The sequence below is a fragment of the Poecilia mexicana genome, unplaced genomic scaffold (assembly GCF_051168715.1).
Source record: "Poecilia mexicana isolate PSO_F unplaced genomic scaffold, ASM5116871v1 scaffold_7, whole genome shotgun sequence".
Classification (NCBI taxonomy): Eukaryota; Metazoa; Chordata; class Actinopteri; order Cyprinodontiformes; family Poeciliidae; genus Poecilia; species Poecilia mexicana.
The window spans coordinates 4,413,400-4,431,092 of record NW_028263376.1 but is presented as its reverse complement, the minus strand read 5'-3'; the positions used below and the strand labels follow the sequence as shown (position 1 = coordinate 4,431,092).

The window sequence follows — 17,693 nt, the reverse complement described above, 5'->3', positions numbered from 1 at the left end:
TGTTCATCATATTCAGTTTTCTCAGACTGAGTAATGTTACTTTTTTGTCATATTTGAGTGACGGGTGCATTGACTCTGTGTTGTGTATGTGTTCATATTCCATTGAATTTACAAATGGAATTTTTGCTTTGACATATTACCTTCCTAAAATAATGGACTAAGGAAGTGTTTGCCAATTGTTACTTTTTATTTGGTCAGAATCACTTTTGACCAAAAAAGAGGAGGGGTTGTTTAGTTATTTTCTTTCTTTTCCAAAAGGTAATGTGTCACTTTTGACACATTAACTATTCCAGTTACTGTGTCAACAGTAAACCTAGCTTTATCCATCTTTACTGTCACGGTTACTGTGTATAAAAAACCCTATTTAAATAAATTGAACAATTCTTAGCCTGGTGGCCTGCCAGGCGTATGATACACTGGGGGAAACCTGATGTAGATTTACTCAAATGTATGGTTGGAATTTTCCATGTTTTCAGGTTGACTTCCAAGAAATCTGTCTGTCTTTTAATTGAATTGGTTGTTGATGCAGCAACTGACCAAAACTTTTTACCGTTTCACACGTTGTAGAACACTCTGATTGCGTACCCGTGCGGTTCTGACCACACCCCCAGCCCCATGGCGAGCAAAGTGCCCCTGGAAGCTAAAGCTGTGTGGCAAACGTCAGCGGCCCGTCTCACCGCCGTGGCAGTCAGCGTGAGGGAGGGACACAGCATCGCCTTTCTGGGAGACGCCAAAGGCAATCTTCACAAGGTAGTTATACACACACACACACGTTTGTCTGGCTATCTTTGTGGGGACTTTCCATTGACTTCCATTCATTTCTACAGCCTAAACCTTACCTTTACCCTTTTCCTAACCCTAACCATCACATACCTAACCCTAACCCTAACCAAAACTCAATTCATACCTTAGCCCTAAATCTGACCCCTGACCCAAAAACAGGGTTTCCCCTAGTGGGGACCAGGCTCCGCTCCCCACGAGGAGCGATTGGTCCCCACAACGTAGTATATGTCAGGAAAATCATCCCCACAAGGTATTACAAACAAACGCACACACACACACACACGTGCACCTGGACGACAGCAGGGAGACGCTCCTGACTCATCACCATTAACGTGGAAATATTTAATCCATCAAGCAGCTTCCCGTTAAGGGAGTGTTCTAACCTTCCACTTGCTGGAGTCTTGCATGAGTTGGTGCTCAGCTAATGCTGTTCATACAACCCTTCCCTCATGACGCTGTCTGCCTGTCTATGTATCATGTTCCAGCAGAATGAGTGCACCTTAACTTTACTTCAAGTATTTGAATCCAAGCTTCCTGGAGTCTTTTATTGCCGTTTTAGCAGTTTAACCCAAAAAGATTTAAAACTATTGTCATTCAACCAACCAACAATTTAAAGGAGCACTATTATCTAAAATCAAATTTTTTTTAGATTTACATCATGTTAGTTATTCCCTCATCAAAAATATATATATATATACCTGGTGTGTTTCTTTGTTTCTTTCATTCCTGTTTGAGAAGTTCTTTAATCTGGCTACCAACCATTCAGCTGTGCAAAATGTCTGGGTGGACCTAACCCTGTCTTACAGATGCTGCTATTCCTCAGAGCTGATGTTTCCAAGCTTCCACCTCACAGAGCAGTACTTCTCCACTCAGCTCCTTCAAACTACCCAGCAGCAATTAGCAAACACCTGGGGCCTCATGTAACTCCCTTCACACTAAAACCTGGCATGTGGACAAAATTAGAAAAGTGCAGCGCACAAAAAAATTTGGATGCATAAAGCTGTAGATACACACCTGCACACCTTTCCTTTTCCTGTTGTCCATCAGAGCCAAAGTGCTTCCCAATTTCGCGGCACACCTTTGCGCAGCTACTTGTATACATGTGATTGTTTACACACCTTGATCACTGTAAAAATAATCAAACCTGTTTGGAGTTAATCTGTTGATCCAACCCTGTTTTCTTTTACAGTGACGATGAAATTATCCCATAGATGCATTTCATGCGCTTCGGTGCACAGACCAATTTTTGAGACAAAAACTGAGGAAAAGTACTATTTACATTCGAGTGAAGTTTTCACATCCTTTTATTTTTATTTTCTTTATTTCCTGTGTGTGTTAGCTTATTGTCTGGGGATAAATGTGGTTCAATTTCATTGTTTACGTTTAAACAATAAAATATTGAAATCATGAAAAATTATCAGATTCGACTCTCCTTGGGTTAAATAACATTGGATGTAGCCAGGTTTCAGTGTATTTAGGTGAGTTTTGACACATTGTAATTTGTTACTGCCCACAGGAAAAAGTTCATGTGGCTGCCACACATTTTCACAGCAGGTTTGCATATATTTGCCCAAACTTTCATGTCACATTCATTTTTATACATGCTGATTTGTGCGTAAAATATGGCGCCGCACATTTTTTGTGCTTTAAACGTGAGGCCCCTGGTGTTTTCTGGTGGAACTGTGCATCTGCTGACGTCATTAAAGGAGCTACTTCTCAGTGACACTCTAGTAAAAACGTGACGGGGTTAACAGAGGAGCCATGTTATGATGACATGTTGTGAGTTTTTATAGACAGAGGCCCAAATTCAAGGCGTTAAATTACAAGTTAAAATTTAATTCAAGTCATATTTGATATGTAGCATTTTTTTTAGTAATTGAAGGTAACATAGTTACTTGATATTGCTATAAAGGGAGATGTGATTGTTTAGAATCTGACAGCTGCTGAGCAGAAGGATCTGGGATTACGCTCCTTTGTGCACTTTGGATGCAGCAGTCTGTCACTGAATGAGTATATATATATTTTTTTTAATCTTTCAAAATCTTGTTTTTCAAATAAACCCCTATTCCAGATACTGCACCTTTTTATTGCTGTTTTAAACTATTTAGGAATGAAGAGCAGCCCCCCCTTTTCGGCCAGTGCATGCCGTCATCATTAGACGCACATCAACAAAATACATAACATATATTATATAACAATAGGTGTTCCTTTTGCTTTTCATAAACATCTCATAAGAACTATTCAAAGCACTACAAGCTTTAAACAGTCAGAAAATGTTGAACTAATCTTGACTAGTTAAAAGCCTGAAACTGGGAGCCAGTTCATATCTAATCACCACAGTCTGATTCACAGCATTCCAGCAAGCACAGAATAACATACCCCTATGATTCCATACCTCAGACATGCACTTTGTGTTCTCAGCCTGTGATTGTGATTGTTGGAGACTAAGTGTATTATTTGACTGTAGAATTTGAAGTGGCATGAGTAGATCTGAACAATTTGTGGGCTTTTTTTTTTACTTTTCTCTCTGTATGTCAGTGTTTTCCCATCTAGTTTTCAATAAACTGACATAACTTTTTAACATCTACAGAGCTCTATGTTTGCAGGTCAGAAGTAAGAGCAGACATCAGAGAGAGAAATGTTCTTTCTGTTGTAATGTGTGTGTGGGATGTGGGGGGGAAAGAAGGGAAACGTAGAACTAGACTTTTTAATTAGCAGATCAAACCAGAGCTCTGTAACCCATTGTAGCCCATTGTAGCAAGCTTTTATAACTAGACTATAGTATCACACAAAGTCAAATCCCTCTTTATCAAGATACACATCTTTATTCATGCGTGTGTGTAGGATATGTGTACGTTTTTCATGTAGAGACCCAAAAGAAACATTAAACCAGCAAGGAGATAATATTTTTGAAATGGAGGCGTTTTCCAGGTCCTAGCTTTTGTTTCAACTGTCCTGAGCTCCACTAGGTTGGTATATTGATATGGCATGACAGAAGTTTTTGCCAAAACATATTTGGTAAAATTATAATTATGTTGTGACAGATTATGTTTTCACAGACAGATCATCTGTGAAATATTGAGCTCTTCTGCCTTCTCCTAGTACTAACTGCAGAAATACAGCACTTGTTCAGAAACAACCAATCAGAGCCAAGAGGAGGGTCTTAGTGCTGTCAATCACTCTTGTGGTCATCCCCCCACCCCCTGCTTGCTCTTTGCTAAGCTACAGCTGGTTCACCACAACATAGCCTGTTACCAGTGCCAATGCTAATTAACACTACCATTAATGATGGTGGATAAACGGTTTTCCTGTAACGGTGAATTGTTTTTCTGACTTAAGCACATTGAGCAACATACAGGAGTATGATTGACAGCGCTAAGACCCTCCTCCTTTCTCTGATTGGTTGTTTCTGCCTGGGAGCTGTGCGTTTTTGCAGTCCACAATAATAGCACTGGGAGGAGGTGAAGGTGTGCACTATCAGAAAAAAAAATCTTCAGACATCAATCAACTTTATATTTTGCCACCAAGAACACAAACCTTTTTCAAAATGGCTTCCTGAAAGCCTTCCAACGTTTTTGCTTGGATGTTGGATGCTTTTCTCCTTTTTCAGCACCCTCTTCAGTAATCATGATTTATTTATGGATTAAATGTGTTTGACTGTAACAGTAAAGTTGCACAGATACTTTATGTATGTATGTAAGATATATTCTTACATACATCTATTAAAAATGCTAACAGTTTAAAAAAAAGATTGTATTATTTCACCTCATTTCACCACTAAAACAAATTGCAGTTTATGGAGTGGAAGCGCATCACTTCCTGGACCCGTGCTTCCCTCTTCAACCCGACTTTGTTTGCACTTGCTGTTCAGACAGAGAAACCACCTTTCAAAAGCAATCAATGCTATTATGAAATTTAAAATCCAACCACACTGCAGTGTTGGATCTCCATGGAAGCTTAAAATATCTCTGCTGCTCTCATATTACCATCTGCTTCCATCTGATGGACAATTAAAAGCTTACCTTCAGTCCTTGATCAAGCTGTAATCAAGTTTGATTGTAATTTACATTTGTAATGTCAGTAATTCCCATTAGACATGATTACAACAACCAACTGTTGTTTGTATTGTTTGTTTTTCATTGCACTGCAGTTACAGCTGAAAGTCTTTGAGGTTGTATCTACCAGTTTTTCCATATCAAAAGTTTAGACTTTTCCTGATTCTTATACTTAGCTCCCAACTTTGACTAGGCCATTACAGGCCATGGAGTTACTAATATAATTGTAATTGTTTAGGACAACTGTAAAAAAAAAAAAGAAAAAAAATATATATATATTACATTTATTTTTCCATCTGTTTCACATTTTTTAGCTGCTTTTTGTCACATAAAATACATTTAATTTTACATTTGAAGTTCTAAAGTTAAAAGTTTTAGAACATCCACAGCTCAGTACAGGAGAAATATTGATTCATATTTTTTTTTAATTAAATTACATTTATCATAGAAATGCTCTGCAGCCTCAGTGGATATTAAGAGATTCTGAAAAAAAGCTCAGCATTCACATCTGCATGAGACTATTGAGACCGATATGATAAAATCTAAATATAACATAGGAAACAGTCGTTATCCTAGGCTGCTGATCTTTGCGTACAACTTCCCTTTCCATTATGTGCTGAGTGCATCCTCCTAATGGGACAACCGATTCTCTTTTCTGTCCGCGGTGATCTTATTAAGATGAGGTAACATGAGCGTTTGAAGGCCTGGGTTTCACTGCAGCCAGAGGTAATCTTCCTGTGCTTCATATTAGATTTGTATGTGATAATCAGATCTATGCCCACTTCTGCTGCGATCCTGTGCAAGTGTGATTTGATTTGGTGTTTGAGCTGTAAACCAGAGAGGTTAGTTATTTTTTTTTTTTTGTTTTGTCAAATATTGCGTTTTAGTGATGCAGCATTGTAGAATTATAGACTGTTCCTACTTCAAAATGTTTTTCAATCCAATTACAGAAATTTAAATTCATAAGAGGGACACTTCCTGCTTTAAAGTATAAAGTGTTGTTTTTTGTGTGTTCCTGTTCAGGTTTATCTTGGCAGAGACGGGACAGTGGAGGTGTATGCAAACTCATCGATACAACCCAACTCCCCCATCAACAGCGATCTGTTACTTGATGATCGTGGCTCACATATCTACATTATGACCAAAACCACAGTAAGTGTGTTGAAGTCAAGCTTCGCCTTTTTATTTAAAGGAACAGAACTATGTAAAACTAACTTTTTTGAGCTTTACGTCATGTTATAATATTATTCCCTCATCAAATACATACCTTGATCCTTTAATGCATGTTTGAAAAATCCTTTCAAACTTCCCGTGGCAACCATTCAGTTGTGCAAAACGCCTGGTTGGACCTCCTCCTCGGAGCTGCAGCTTCCAAGCTTTGAAGTTTTTAATCTCACAGGGCTCCTTCCACCACGACTCCTTTACTCAGTTCCTTCAGACTAGCCAGCAGTAATTAGCAAACACCTGGTGGAACTGCACATCTGCTGAGCTCTTTATAGGAGCTACTCGTCAGTGTAACACTGGTAAAAATGTTGTTAAAGGGTTAATAGAGGAGCAATGTGGTGATGACTTCCTGGAGGCGGCACTTCAGAAAGAGCAGGATTTCTTAAAGTGACAGGGGCCCAAATTCAAAGTGATAAATTACAAAGTCAGATTTCTTTTAAAAAGGTAACACAGCTGCTTGATTGTGCTATAAAATGGCACTATAGCCCTGAAAAATACACAGTGCTCCCCCTTTAAAGTATCCATGAGGTGTATAAACAGATTTGGCCATTTCCACTATTTCAGTCACTTACCCAGATGTCTTCATAAATAAGAATGAATATGGTTTCTCATTCATCAATTTATGGTTTGTCAGAGTTTTTCATGCATGCTTCCTCAAGCTGTGTCGCCCTGAAGACAAACTACAGGCAAGGGTGAAAACAGAGAAGCCAGCTGGCAGCTGGGGTCAGAGGTCACTAACCCCAGTGTGATTGGCACAACAGTCAGCAGGAGGTGTGAGGTCACACCTAACAATAGTATTGATCTGCAAAGAAGCCTGCATTGTCTTGGCACGTTCCCTACAGAGCATGTGTGGGATGCTGTAGATTCTGGTAAATGATGATTAGGAAAGTCTGCACTTTGAACAGTTTGTGTCAAAAATAAATCAAAATGTCTCAGTGAGAGCTGTTCTGGGATTCAGAAATGTTGCAACATATTTTCATGTGTGAATGAAATAAAACTGCTGCGACTTTTCTCTGAATACAGAATTCATGATTGAATTATTTGTGAAACTTTAAATTGTCTTGAAACAAATTAAAAGTATTTTGTGTTGGTTTTGTCTCAGATCTAGAAATTTCAATAGGTATTGCAAATAATTATTCTTTTACTTAGCAGTGGAAATAAAATGCAATAATTGGCTAATGACTTTCTCTAAATTGAATGCATTAAAAACTCAAAGGATCTTGGAGATCAAGTAGATATGTACAGTGCTATGTATTACACTGCTTTGATATATGTATAATGATATACATGGCAGGAGTGTGTAATAGAAGTACTATTAAATAACTTTATACCTGTTGTATGCTTTTTGTGTATGGTAGCTATGCTGGATACTGAAACTGAGGCTCTTCAGGTTCCTCAGACATGTTATTGATTTAAGGATTAACATACTAATCCTGGAAAATGCATACAGCAGAGCACAGATCATGGAAAAAAAAAATAGTAATAACCCTCATTCAAATTCAGTCTTTCAAATGCTGCTGACTATTTTTAAATAGTTCTTTAAATGAAATTATTAGCTTTTTATTCGTTATTGTTGGCATCAATAGTGTGTGATGTCAGCATTTCATTTGCCTTGAGATGACACTTGTTCTGAAAATCTTGAGTTGAAATATTGAATCATTCGACAGTGTTACATTGTTTTGCTCTTCATTTATCTGTCTGAAGCCTACCTTTTGCTTGTTTGTCTGTTATTTTCAGGTAGAAAAGCGTCCAGTCGCAGAGTGCGGGGATCACTTGGACTGTCAGTCATGTCTGTCTGCCAGAGACCCGTACTGCGGCTGGTGTGTCCTTGAGGGACAGTGAGTGTTCTGAGCTTCAGCTTGTATCTCCAGTTCTCCCCGTTTTCTTCATGTATGACCCTCTTATGTCTAACTATCTATGCTATGCTGTGGTGTTTCAGGTGTGGCCAGCGGTGGGAGTGCCAGCGAGGCTCTCTGCAGGGCCAGTGGTTGTGGAGTTTCAACCAGACGCAGCAGTGCCTGGGCATACAGCGCCTCAGCCTCTACAACATCAGCCTTGGAGAGAAAGCAGATGTAATACAGACAACATGACTGATGAAATACAAGAGCAATGCACTGAAATGTTTTGTTCACTACCACATTACAAGAATAAAATCTTTTGACGGCACCGTTGAAAATAATATGACAGTCATAATATCATCCAAATAAAGACATAATATTAGGAGAATGAAGTAGCAATTTTATAAAAACTCCAACACAAAAAACAACAGGTAACACTTTATTTGAAGGGGGTTGAATAAGACTGACATAACACCTGTCATGAACATGAATAAGCCTTCATGAATATTTGACTGTTGTCATAAAGCATCATTCGGTAAATTATGACACTTTTAATACAAAGTTGACATTATTCAAAATGTCTTTGTTATGACAATTTGACATTAACCAAGAAATCATTGCTGATATAAATTTGTTATAAAAGTATTACTGATTTCACTTTAAAAATTAGGTAACTTTATGTTATTAAAGGTAAAGTTTAAACAGTGATGATTTCCTGGTTAATGTCAAGTTGTCATAACAAAGACATTTTGAATAATGTCAACTTTGTAATAAAAGTGTCATAATTTACCGAATGTCGCTTTATGACAACAGTCATAAATATTCATGAAGACTTATTCATGTTCATGACAGGTGTTATGTCATGTTAATGAAAGTGTCATGACAGTCTTATTCACCCCCTTCAAATAAAGTGTTAGCAAACAACAAATTAAAATGTTGGAGCAGCTTCAGAAGTTGCATATTGGTATCAGTTTTACAAATAAGGAAATGCTTCAAAACTGAACACATCAGAATCCAATTATTGTCAGTAGCAGGACATGAAACGATCCGTCAGTCCAAATGACTTCTTGTAATGCCTGGCAGTAATACAGAAGGGATGATTGACATAAAAGCTGCTTTTCAAAACAATTTTCTGTCATTTGTAATTTTTTTTAGTGAAGAAAGCAAGAAAAAAATCATTTGAAATTGGGTGTGAAAAAAATCAGAAATGTTTTTTTTTTTTTTTTTTTGTTAACAGCCAGGTCTAATAGTGTTAATAATTAAACTCCACAATGAACCACACTACAGTCATGGAGTCTCTCTGGTGTCTTCTCTTTCCTCCATGTAATATTTGTTTCCCTTCAGATCGCCTTGTCAGTGGAGGGTCTGCCGGGTCTCCAACAGGACGAGGCCTACTCCTGCTTCTTCCAGGACACGGAGAGTCCAGCTTTGCTCACCACTACCGGTGTCATCTGCTCCACCCCGGATGCCACCAACCTGACCCCCATCGGTCTGGGAGATGGTTCGTTTTATGCTCCAAGTTTATACGGAGGCCAAAAAGATTCCTTAAAATGCCTCAAACTTCATTGGTCAACACTATTGAGAACATTAAATTAAGGATTGCAGTGATTGCTTTGAATATTGATTGATTGATCTCTTTTATTCCATTGCAGAGTTTGTGACGGTGACCTTGGCTCTGCGTTTCATTAACGTGACGGTAGCTGAGACAGAATTCACCTTCTACAACTGCAGTCTGGTGCAGGAGCTTTCTGGGCGCAGGCCGTGAGTATACGTCTTCTAAACGTCAGAAACTTGTAAATCCTTTTTCACATCAGTGAACATTCCACACCTAAGTGCTGACAGGTCGTCCCTTACAACAAGACTCAAGACATTACTGCTACTATTTTTAATATCTTTAAGGTGTTGAAAATGAATTAAAATAGAATTTAGGAGAAAACTATCTTCTGTGACGTGTTAAGATTCGCCTGTGATTCATTTGGCAAAAGGGAGTGAAGCTTTCAGCAGATAACAGGAGTGTTGACATGAGGGCGGCGAAGTTGCTCCTTGGTATCATTATAAGCTTTCAGCCTAAATCTGTCAGAATTTAGATACAAATCTACATTCTCAAGGGGAACACACACAGAGATGACGGTTTGTTAGTAAAACTAACCCTGCTATTCAGCTGGCCATGTTGTCTGCTTGTTTCTGTTTCAAAGAGTTAAAAAGGTTTAGTTTTTCCACAGCGCCTCACACAATGTGACAGGTTCTGCTTCTAAAATAAAAAATTGGCATTAGCATCACTATCTGCCTTTATTTTGTTGTTGTTTGTTTTACGTATTATCAGTTTGATAAGTGAAACTGATGATTTCTATCGTATTGTTCCAAAGTTTCACTTTCGTGCATTTTCTAAATATTTTGAAGGCGGTACTTTGTATTCCCCTTGTCGTGTAAAAGAAATTGAAGTCAGACAAAATCTATTTTAGGTCAAATCTTTACAAAAACTATTGGATATCTGAAAAGGAAATCTGATTGGTACAGACCAATCTGATTGGTGTAAACTCTAACCAATATTTTTTTCATATTAACCAGCAGCAATTAGCAAACACCTGTTGCAACAGCTGAGCTCATTATAGGAGCTACTTCTCAGTGAAACACTGGTAAAAATGTCAATAGGTTAATGGAGCAGCGATGTGATGACTTCCTGAAAGTGGACATTCAGAGTGAGAGTTTTTCAAGAGACAGGGGCCCAATTTCAAGGTGCAAATTAATAAGTCAAATTTCTTTAGATCATATTTAATATATATAACATTTTATAACAGCTGAAGGTGACATAACTCCTTACCCCGTTTAATCTCAAATTTTGTCTTGCAAAATAAGTGCATAGATTTCAATCCTTGGACCTCCCTAACTCATGATATTTATGAATTATTACATTTTATGTTGGTTATGTTAGTGAAAATACAGGTTTTAATTGTTGCCGATGGGAAACAGAATAGTCTACATGACACAAATCTGGCCTATTTATACATATAAAAAATAGGAAAAATCATGACATGCATAACCTATTATAACAAAGAGTGGTTACAAAAGTGTTCAGAAATATTTTAGATACATAAAGATTCAAACCTGCACATGTTATTGTCTCAATGTACTAAGCGACCTTTGACGTCATTTAGTTATTTCATCAATGAGGCAAAATCAGGTGAAAATGTTAGTATGAACAAATCTGCATCTGAGAGGACGTTGTCCCTGTTCCACCAGACCAAGCACAAGACCTTGGCCGTGTCATAAACTAGTTTCAGGCGTGGGGTCATCTTGTAGTTTTCATTCAGTGTGTAGGCCACACTTTGTGGAAAGGATCGGCTTTTGGCGGGTGAAATAGGGGAGGGCTTCAACTGTGGGATGTAGAAGACATCATTTTGAGGTTCCTTCAGGTCTAGAAGATCTAAAACATCTGATATTTTTAAGCTGTGTGGAAACAGCAAGGCATATAGAATAAACAGCAAACCAGTGGACACATATATACTCCTGTCTATGTATTTTGCTTGCGGCAACAATTGTTGCCACTTACACTCACTCTTCTTATGATCAACAGATGAATGAATGGATACAATTTTCTTTATATATCAGTAGAAGACACTTGAAAGAACATATGTTCAAAATGTTTTATTTATATTTGTTTATTTAAATATTTTACTGACTTCCTCTTGCTCAGGTTTGTGACAGACATTTACCTCCAGTGTCACAGGCAGGAAGTAAAGAGGTCTGGTCATGTGACCCTTCACACTAGATATATGAAATTGATATTGCTTACAGTAGACACACTATTATTTGATTTAAAAACTTAAAATTGTTGCTAAAAGTCAAAACAATTATTTTAGAGGCTCCAGAAGTTAGAAAAAATGTCTGGCAACAATTGTTGTCAAAATCCATTATTAAAAGGGTTAATTATGCCATATAATGGCGCTATGTGGCTGGAAAACACATAATACTGCCCCTTTAAGTTGATTTGCACTGTTTTCTGTTTTATTCCAACATTGACATTTTCATCTTAATCCTCTGTTGTTCCACCTGCATCCCTGCCAGATGCCAAGGGTGTGTCAGCAGCCGTTGGGGGTGCAATTGGTGTATCCATGAGCATGTCTGCACACACAAACACACCTGCAGTCAAGGAGTCACCATCCACAACCAACGGGTGAGTCACCCTGAAGTCTGAGCTCGGGCTTTTTTCTTTTCAGTAGAAGTTCATTTCAGGAAACCAGATCTAAAAGCGGAGGGCTTGTCCTCTGGAGGATCCCGTACTTTCTGTTTGATTTGGTTTGCTTTTGTCTTTTTAATTTAAACCATCAACCCTTTTTTCTCTCTATTATTTCAGAGTTATTTATGTTTCTGCATATACCATTTCTTTCATCCTAATTTTGTCCCACCCGCCTGCTTTTTCTTTCTCTCTCTCCATCCCTCCTCCTCGTTTGTGTTTCACCATCAAGTTAACACCACAATTACCCACCGTCTCACCTCCAACCAGAACTCCTACCCCATCACCTCCTTCTGTTCCAACTGCTCCAGCAACAACAGCAACTACTTCTACACCAACAACACAGATGTCTCTCACAGAGACATCTGCCACCACCAAAGCAGCTGTCCCTACAGCAACCATCACAGGCACCCCCCCCACCGGTCCTAATGCTGAATCCAGCACACCGGCTTCCCGCTCCACAACTTCCCCCTTTGTCAGGCTCTCCACCCAGGCCAGCTCCACTCTCACTGACATCGCCACCACAGATGGAGCCCTCAGCAACACAGAGGGAGCCACAAAGGAAGCTGTCGGTTCTCTAAGTGGCTCTTTAGAACATGAAGACACCTTCAATGTCACGGCTGAAGTGAGGCCCACATCACCAAGTAGCACCGGTGGCCATGCAGACCGTTATGGTGAAGTTGTGACCACTTCCCCAGAGATGAACTCAACTGTTTCCAGAGAAGCTGGCCCTTTAATAGACCCCTCTATCAGTCTGGCCACTACCGAGGAGAATGTCTCACCTCCGGGGCTGAGCGGCTGGGAAAAGCCTAAGAAAAGGACGGAGATGGAGTCTGAACTGACTCCATCTGTCGCCCGTTCGTTCGTCCCGACGCAATTACCTGAACCGGTTGTTGATGTCACTACTGATTCTCCAACAAAACTCCAGTCTGATTCTTCTTCTGAATCTTTTACTCCGGTGAGTTATGCACCCTGCTGGGAACGGGGTGCAAAAAAGCATCATCCATAAGTTAGCAAAGGACTAAAGGAACACAGTGTAGGTAGAAAATATGACTGGCATGGTCGTACAGTATGTTGAAAGATAATTCATACCCCACATTGAGAGCATGAATATAAATATTTATTTTTAAATAAATCTTTTAAACAAGAAAACATTCTTATTAATAAGATTTTAAAAAGATGTCATAATAAACTTTATATCTTATTAATGCCAAAATGTATTCAGTTTTAGATAAGTAAGGTAACAGTGAAACAGAGACATCTCCTGGGATTTTTAAATGTTTGGACAAATCAGTGTGAGAAGAGTCAGAAGGATCATGCCTTTTTAGGAAGACCTAAAATGATCATATTTTTATATCTTGTTAAAATGATAATCATGTCTTTTTGTTCGGTACTTCCACAGCCGGTGGTAAACTTCATTGACCTGTCTAAAACTTGTACAGGAGACTTGTGCAAATGGTATGATGGATAATAATGGCATTATAATTCTGCTACTTTGGTTGACACCGAGTTTCTGATATGACTGAAATTTGATAAGTGAAGTTTTGCTGTGGTCACTACTGATTTTTATTTTTTTTTAAGATTTGAATCAATTCTTAATTCAAGATGCATGTATTCAGTCTGAATCTGAATACATTTAGATAATTTATCCTGATAAATTGTTCATTTATCTCGACAGATTTAAATGTATTGTTTTCACAAGAATTATAATTAGTGCTGTTTATAATCACCCACAGCAATGTGTATTGTTAGGATTAATTTGACTGATTTTTCACTGTTTGTTCAGTGAGAGTGTCTTTAATTCATTTGAAAATATGATTATATAAAGTTAGTGTGCAGCTTAGTGATTTAAAATAAATTTCTTAGTCACTTTTATAATTTATCAGAAGAATTCCACAAAATGTTGTGGTAAGACTTAAAGTCCATATTGCCCAGTCATTGCATAGGCACAACATTCAACTTTTCTCTGAAAACATAGACATGGGTCTTTCGGTATCCAAAGGATTTCTTAGTAAAAATCAGAAAATACTTTTTCATTTGTATTTAAATGCATGTTAGTTATTCAACCATTCAACAATCAGGGTCAATGCTGCTTAATATCTGCATACATCTGGATCTGGATTCATTGTTTAGATGGAAAGACTAAACAACAGAGATCCCAGTACAGATCAGTAAGGGCAGAGGACAGCTCACCGTTTTCCCTTTCTCATCTTCTTCCGTCACGATAAGACTTGTGCAGAGAAAGCTTGGTAAGAATGTTAACCTGGCCTACAGTAGTTGCGCTTCCGTTACATACATGTTCAAAACTTTGTCCTTATGCCACTAATTAAAAAAACCCCACTATTTTGCAATTTCATTAAATAAGAAACACAATTAAAATTACACATTAATAAATTTGTTCACACAATAAGCCATTAAAAACACATACCACCCATCATCCTGCCACTTTCTGTCATCTTCTTCATCTTTTTTGCCTGTAGTAACATCCGGTCATTCATCATGTGACTCGTGTTGTACGAAAAAAGTGTTTCCATCCATGTCTTGCAAATTACACAAATTTTAACTAAAACCATCTCATCCTTGCGGAAAAACATTTTATCAAAAAACATGGATTTTTTTAATATCCATGTTTCCAGTAAGCAAATTTATTTTTCATAATTCGGATTTGCACAATTATACAGTCAATGGAAACACAGCTAGTGTCAAAGGTTTTCTTTAGTTCTACAAATGCAACTAAAACAACTCTCCCTTTATCAAGCTTAGCTCTAACATTCTCCATTATAAGGTATATTACAGTCTGTTCAATCTAAAAAGGAAGCCTGATACTTTCCCAATTCACCAAATATTCCAAACTAGTCCTTTATTGCACTACCTTAAACTAGGAAGAGGAAAGCTTCAGCACAAGGTCCCACAGTATTTACCGCAATATGCTTCCAGGTTTCCAGTTTATAAATCCAGCAGCGCCTGACGAGAAATCAATGCAATCTCAAACGTGGGGATGCAGCGGAGTAATTTAAAGCATTAACCTGACAGGTTTTATTGACTCAGCTGCTCTCTATGAGGCTTCTGGTCACCTCATTTAGCTCTACAGGCAGGTAATAATGTTAAGCTAACTCAGCATTTCCTTCTACATGTAAGGGTGTTGCTGCTACATGCATATTTCTAATCTGTGTTGTGTTTCACAGTTTGCATTTTTTATTCTTTGCAATCAAGTCAAAATCAGTCATTTCATGATTCATGTTTTTTTTTTCTTTTAGTGTGTAGGATGTGGATCATTTCATTATCTGAGTTTATCAGATAAGCAGATGAGTGTTATCTTCATGGATTGAGAGACTGAGAATTGGTTCTCTTCCAACTCATCTTTTGGTTTGAGAAGCTAGAAACGGCTCAGTGAATCTCATGATGGTACCTGCATGTTGCAGTGGTTCTCAGGCGAGACAAATGTTGGAGATTTTAACATTTTCCGACTTGTGTGACCAGGAATGCCCGTGTGTGGAGAAAGTTCATGATTCCCCTCTGCTTCCCGTCAATGTGGAGAGGAAGATCACGTTGGTGGGCCAACACCTAGACCTGTTTCAGGTAGTAAAAATAAAAACACATATTTTCATCCTCTGTAAACACTGGAAAATATCCTGTATGACCTCATAAACCAAAGAGGGATTTATGTCTTGTTTGTATTTTGTGCTGCTTTTGCGCTGACGTGTGTTTCAGGATGAGGATTTGGAGTACGAGTGTGTGTTGGATGTGGAGAATCAGTCAGTCATTGTAGAGGCGAACGTAGATACCGATGCTGATCGGCCATCAGTCTTCTTTATTACCTGTCAACCACACCAGGTCAGTAATAAGCACTTCCTGCATCTGGAAGTAATAAGGAGGTTTAACAAAGTTATTCAATCCTTACATGATTATTATGTAACCTTTAACCTTTCATCTTATATCCAAGCTTGTGATGCTTTAAAACATGTTCCAGTTAAAAGTTTACATCCACACGTTGTTGTGGTTTTATTCGACATTGACTGATTATACAACATCTAACTTCAATGAGTTTTAGAAACAAGAATTAGGAGAGAAACTTTGAGTTTGAGTTTTCTGTCCAATGATCACAAAAACTGTGCTGTGATTCCAAGATTCCAGTTTTTTAGAATCCTGGGTCCAAACTGGTTTAAATGCTGAGACTTTTTCTGAAAGAAAATGAGAACTATATTGTTTTCACATCTTTATTTCCTTGAGTCTCTCTCACTTTTCCTACATTAAAGGATCCTTGGAGAAAGCAGGATTATTTAGTCCATCTTTTTTGTGTAGTAAATGACGGATCGTAGGCCCATTTGACTCATTCTTATTAGAAAGGCCCTTTTTAGTCAAGGAAACGATCCGTTTGCTGTCTAGAACAATAGCCACTGAGGTTCCAAATTACATTTTATCCATAAAAAACTGTGACATTGGTCCTTTAAATGTCTCTTTCTAAGTTCACTTTCCTGGCATAATTCTTGTTAGATGTATTTTACCCTTCACTCTGACAATGTTTCTAAAATTCATTTAAATTCATTCATTTGACTTTTAAGGACTGGCCAGAACTTTGTATATTTATTTTATTTTTCCTGGGGAATAAAAGAAGTGCACCCTGCTTGTGTTGCAGTATGTTTATTCCCTACTGAGGGAGGAATACTTGGTGACAATCAATGTGAGAAGAAAAAACAACTTCCTCATAGACAGCGCTGAGGATCTGCATGGTGAGTGCTATGTATTGTGTCAAAGATGTGCCACAGTCTCATTCAACCTGCATTTTTTTTGCTGGGTTATTGAATAAAGGTCCTATCCTTTCCTTTGTCTTTCTTTTATTTGGCCTCAGTCACTTTGTTCAACTGTTCAGTGGGCCGAGCCGACTGCAGCCGGTGTCGAACGGCTGACCCCAAGTATGGCTGTGTTTGGTGTGGCAGAGATGCCAGCTCCAGCTGTGTGTATCGAGACTCCTGCAATGGTGCGATCGAACACACATGCCCTGCACCCGTCATTCACCGCGTAAGAACTTTTCACTTTTCTTTGTGCAGTCATTAAAGGCTTCCTTCTGTGGTAATCCCTTAAGGCATGTTTAGCCAGTAACCTTGAGATGCAGAGGAGGATTTTTTTTATGTCTAACTTTGCTTTTAAAATGGGAATAAAATGTAACTTTTTGCCAACACAAACTTGTGGAGAATCTTACAAGGTATTTAGGAAGTTCCTCTTTCCTGTTGCTGCTGTTGGCCTGTTTTTCTTCTGAAGGCTTTGGGAACCTTGTTACCATTGTAAACTCTTTGAGATGTCAATGAATAGTGGAGTATTATCAGTGGTGGACTCGCCTACAAGGTTATTTTTGTTAATCTTAAAGCATTAATCATAAGACATTGGTTCTGCTAATGGTAAAGCGCTAACTTCAATTCAAATCATGTCAGCCCTTTAACACCTACAATCCTTAAGCAACAATTTTATTTTGACATCATAATTTACATGTCCTATAATTCCCTTGGATATTGTATGATAGTTTGTTGTTTGAAATAAAGTTATTGGAGATTGAGGGGTAAT

The 17,693-nt window shown here is 38.2% G+C and overlaps 1 protein-coding gene across 1 annotated transcript in view; it reads left to right on the top strand.

The window, feature by feature from the left end:
• LOC106915444 (plexin-B1-like) overlaps positions 1 to 17,693 on the top strand; it is a 45,212-nt gene that overhangs the window by 9,878 nt on the left and 17,641 nt on the right. The window contains exons 4-15 of the mRNA XM_088006893.1: positions 568 to 750; positions 5,862 to 5,990; positions 7,800 to 7,900; positions 8,002 to 8,134; positions 9,245 to 9,401; positions 9,553 to 9,661; positions 11,966 to 12,074; positions 12,367 to 13,092; positions 15,615 to 15,713; positions 15,846 to 15,968; positions 16,771 to 16,864; positions 16,984 to 17,153. Of these exons, the coding sequence (XP_087863019.1) occupies positions 568 to 750; positions 5,862 to 5,990; positions 7,800 to 7,900; positions 8,002 to 8,134; positions 9,245 to 9,401; positions 9,553 to 9,661; positions 11,966 to 12,074; positions 12,367 to 13,092; positions 15,615 to 15,713; positions 15,846 to 15,968; positions 16,771 to 16,864; positions 16,984 to 17,153 (2,133 nt within the window). The remainder of the gene's footprint in view (positions 1 to 567; positions 751 to 5,861; positions 5,991 to 7,799; positions 7,901 to 8,001; positions 8,135 to 9,244; positions 9,402 to 9,552; positions 9,662 to 11,965; positions 12,075 to 12,366; positions 13,093 to 15,614; positions 15,714 to 15,845; positions 15,969 to 16,770; positions 16,865 to 16,983; positions 17,154 to 17,693) is intronic.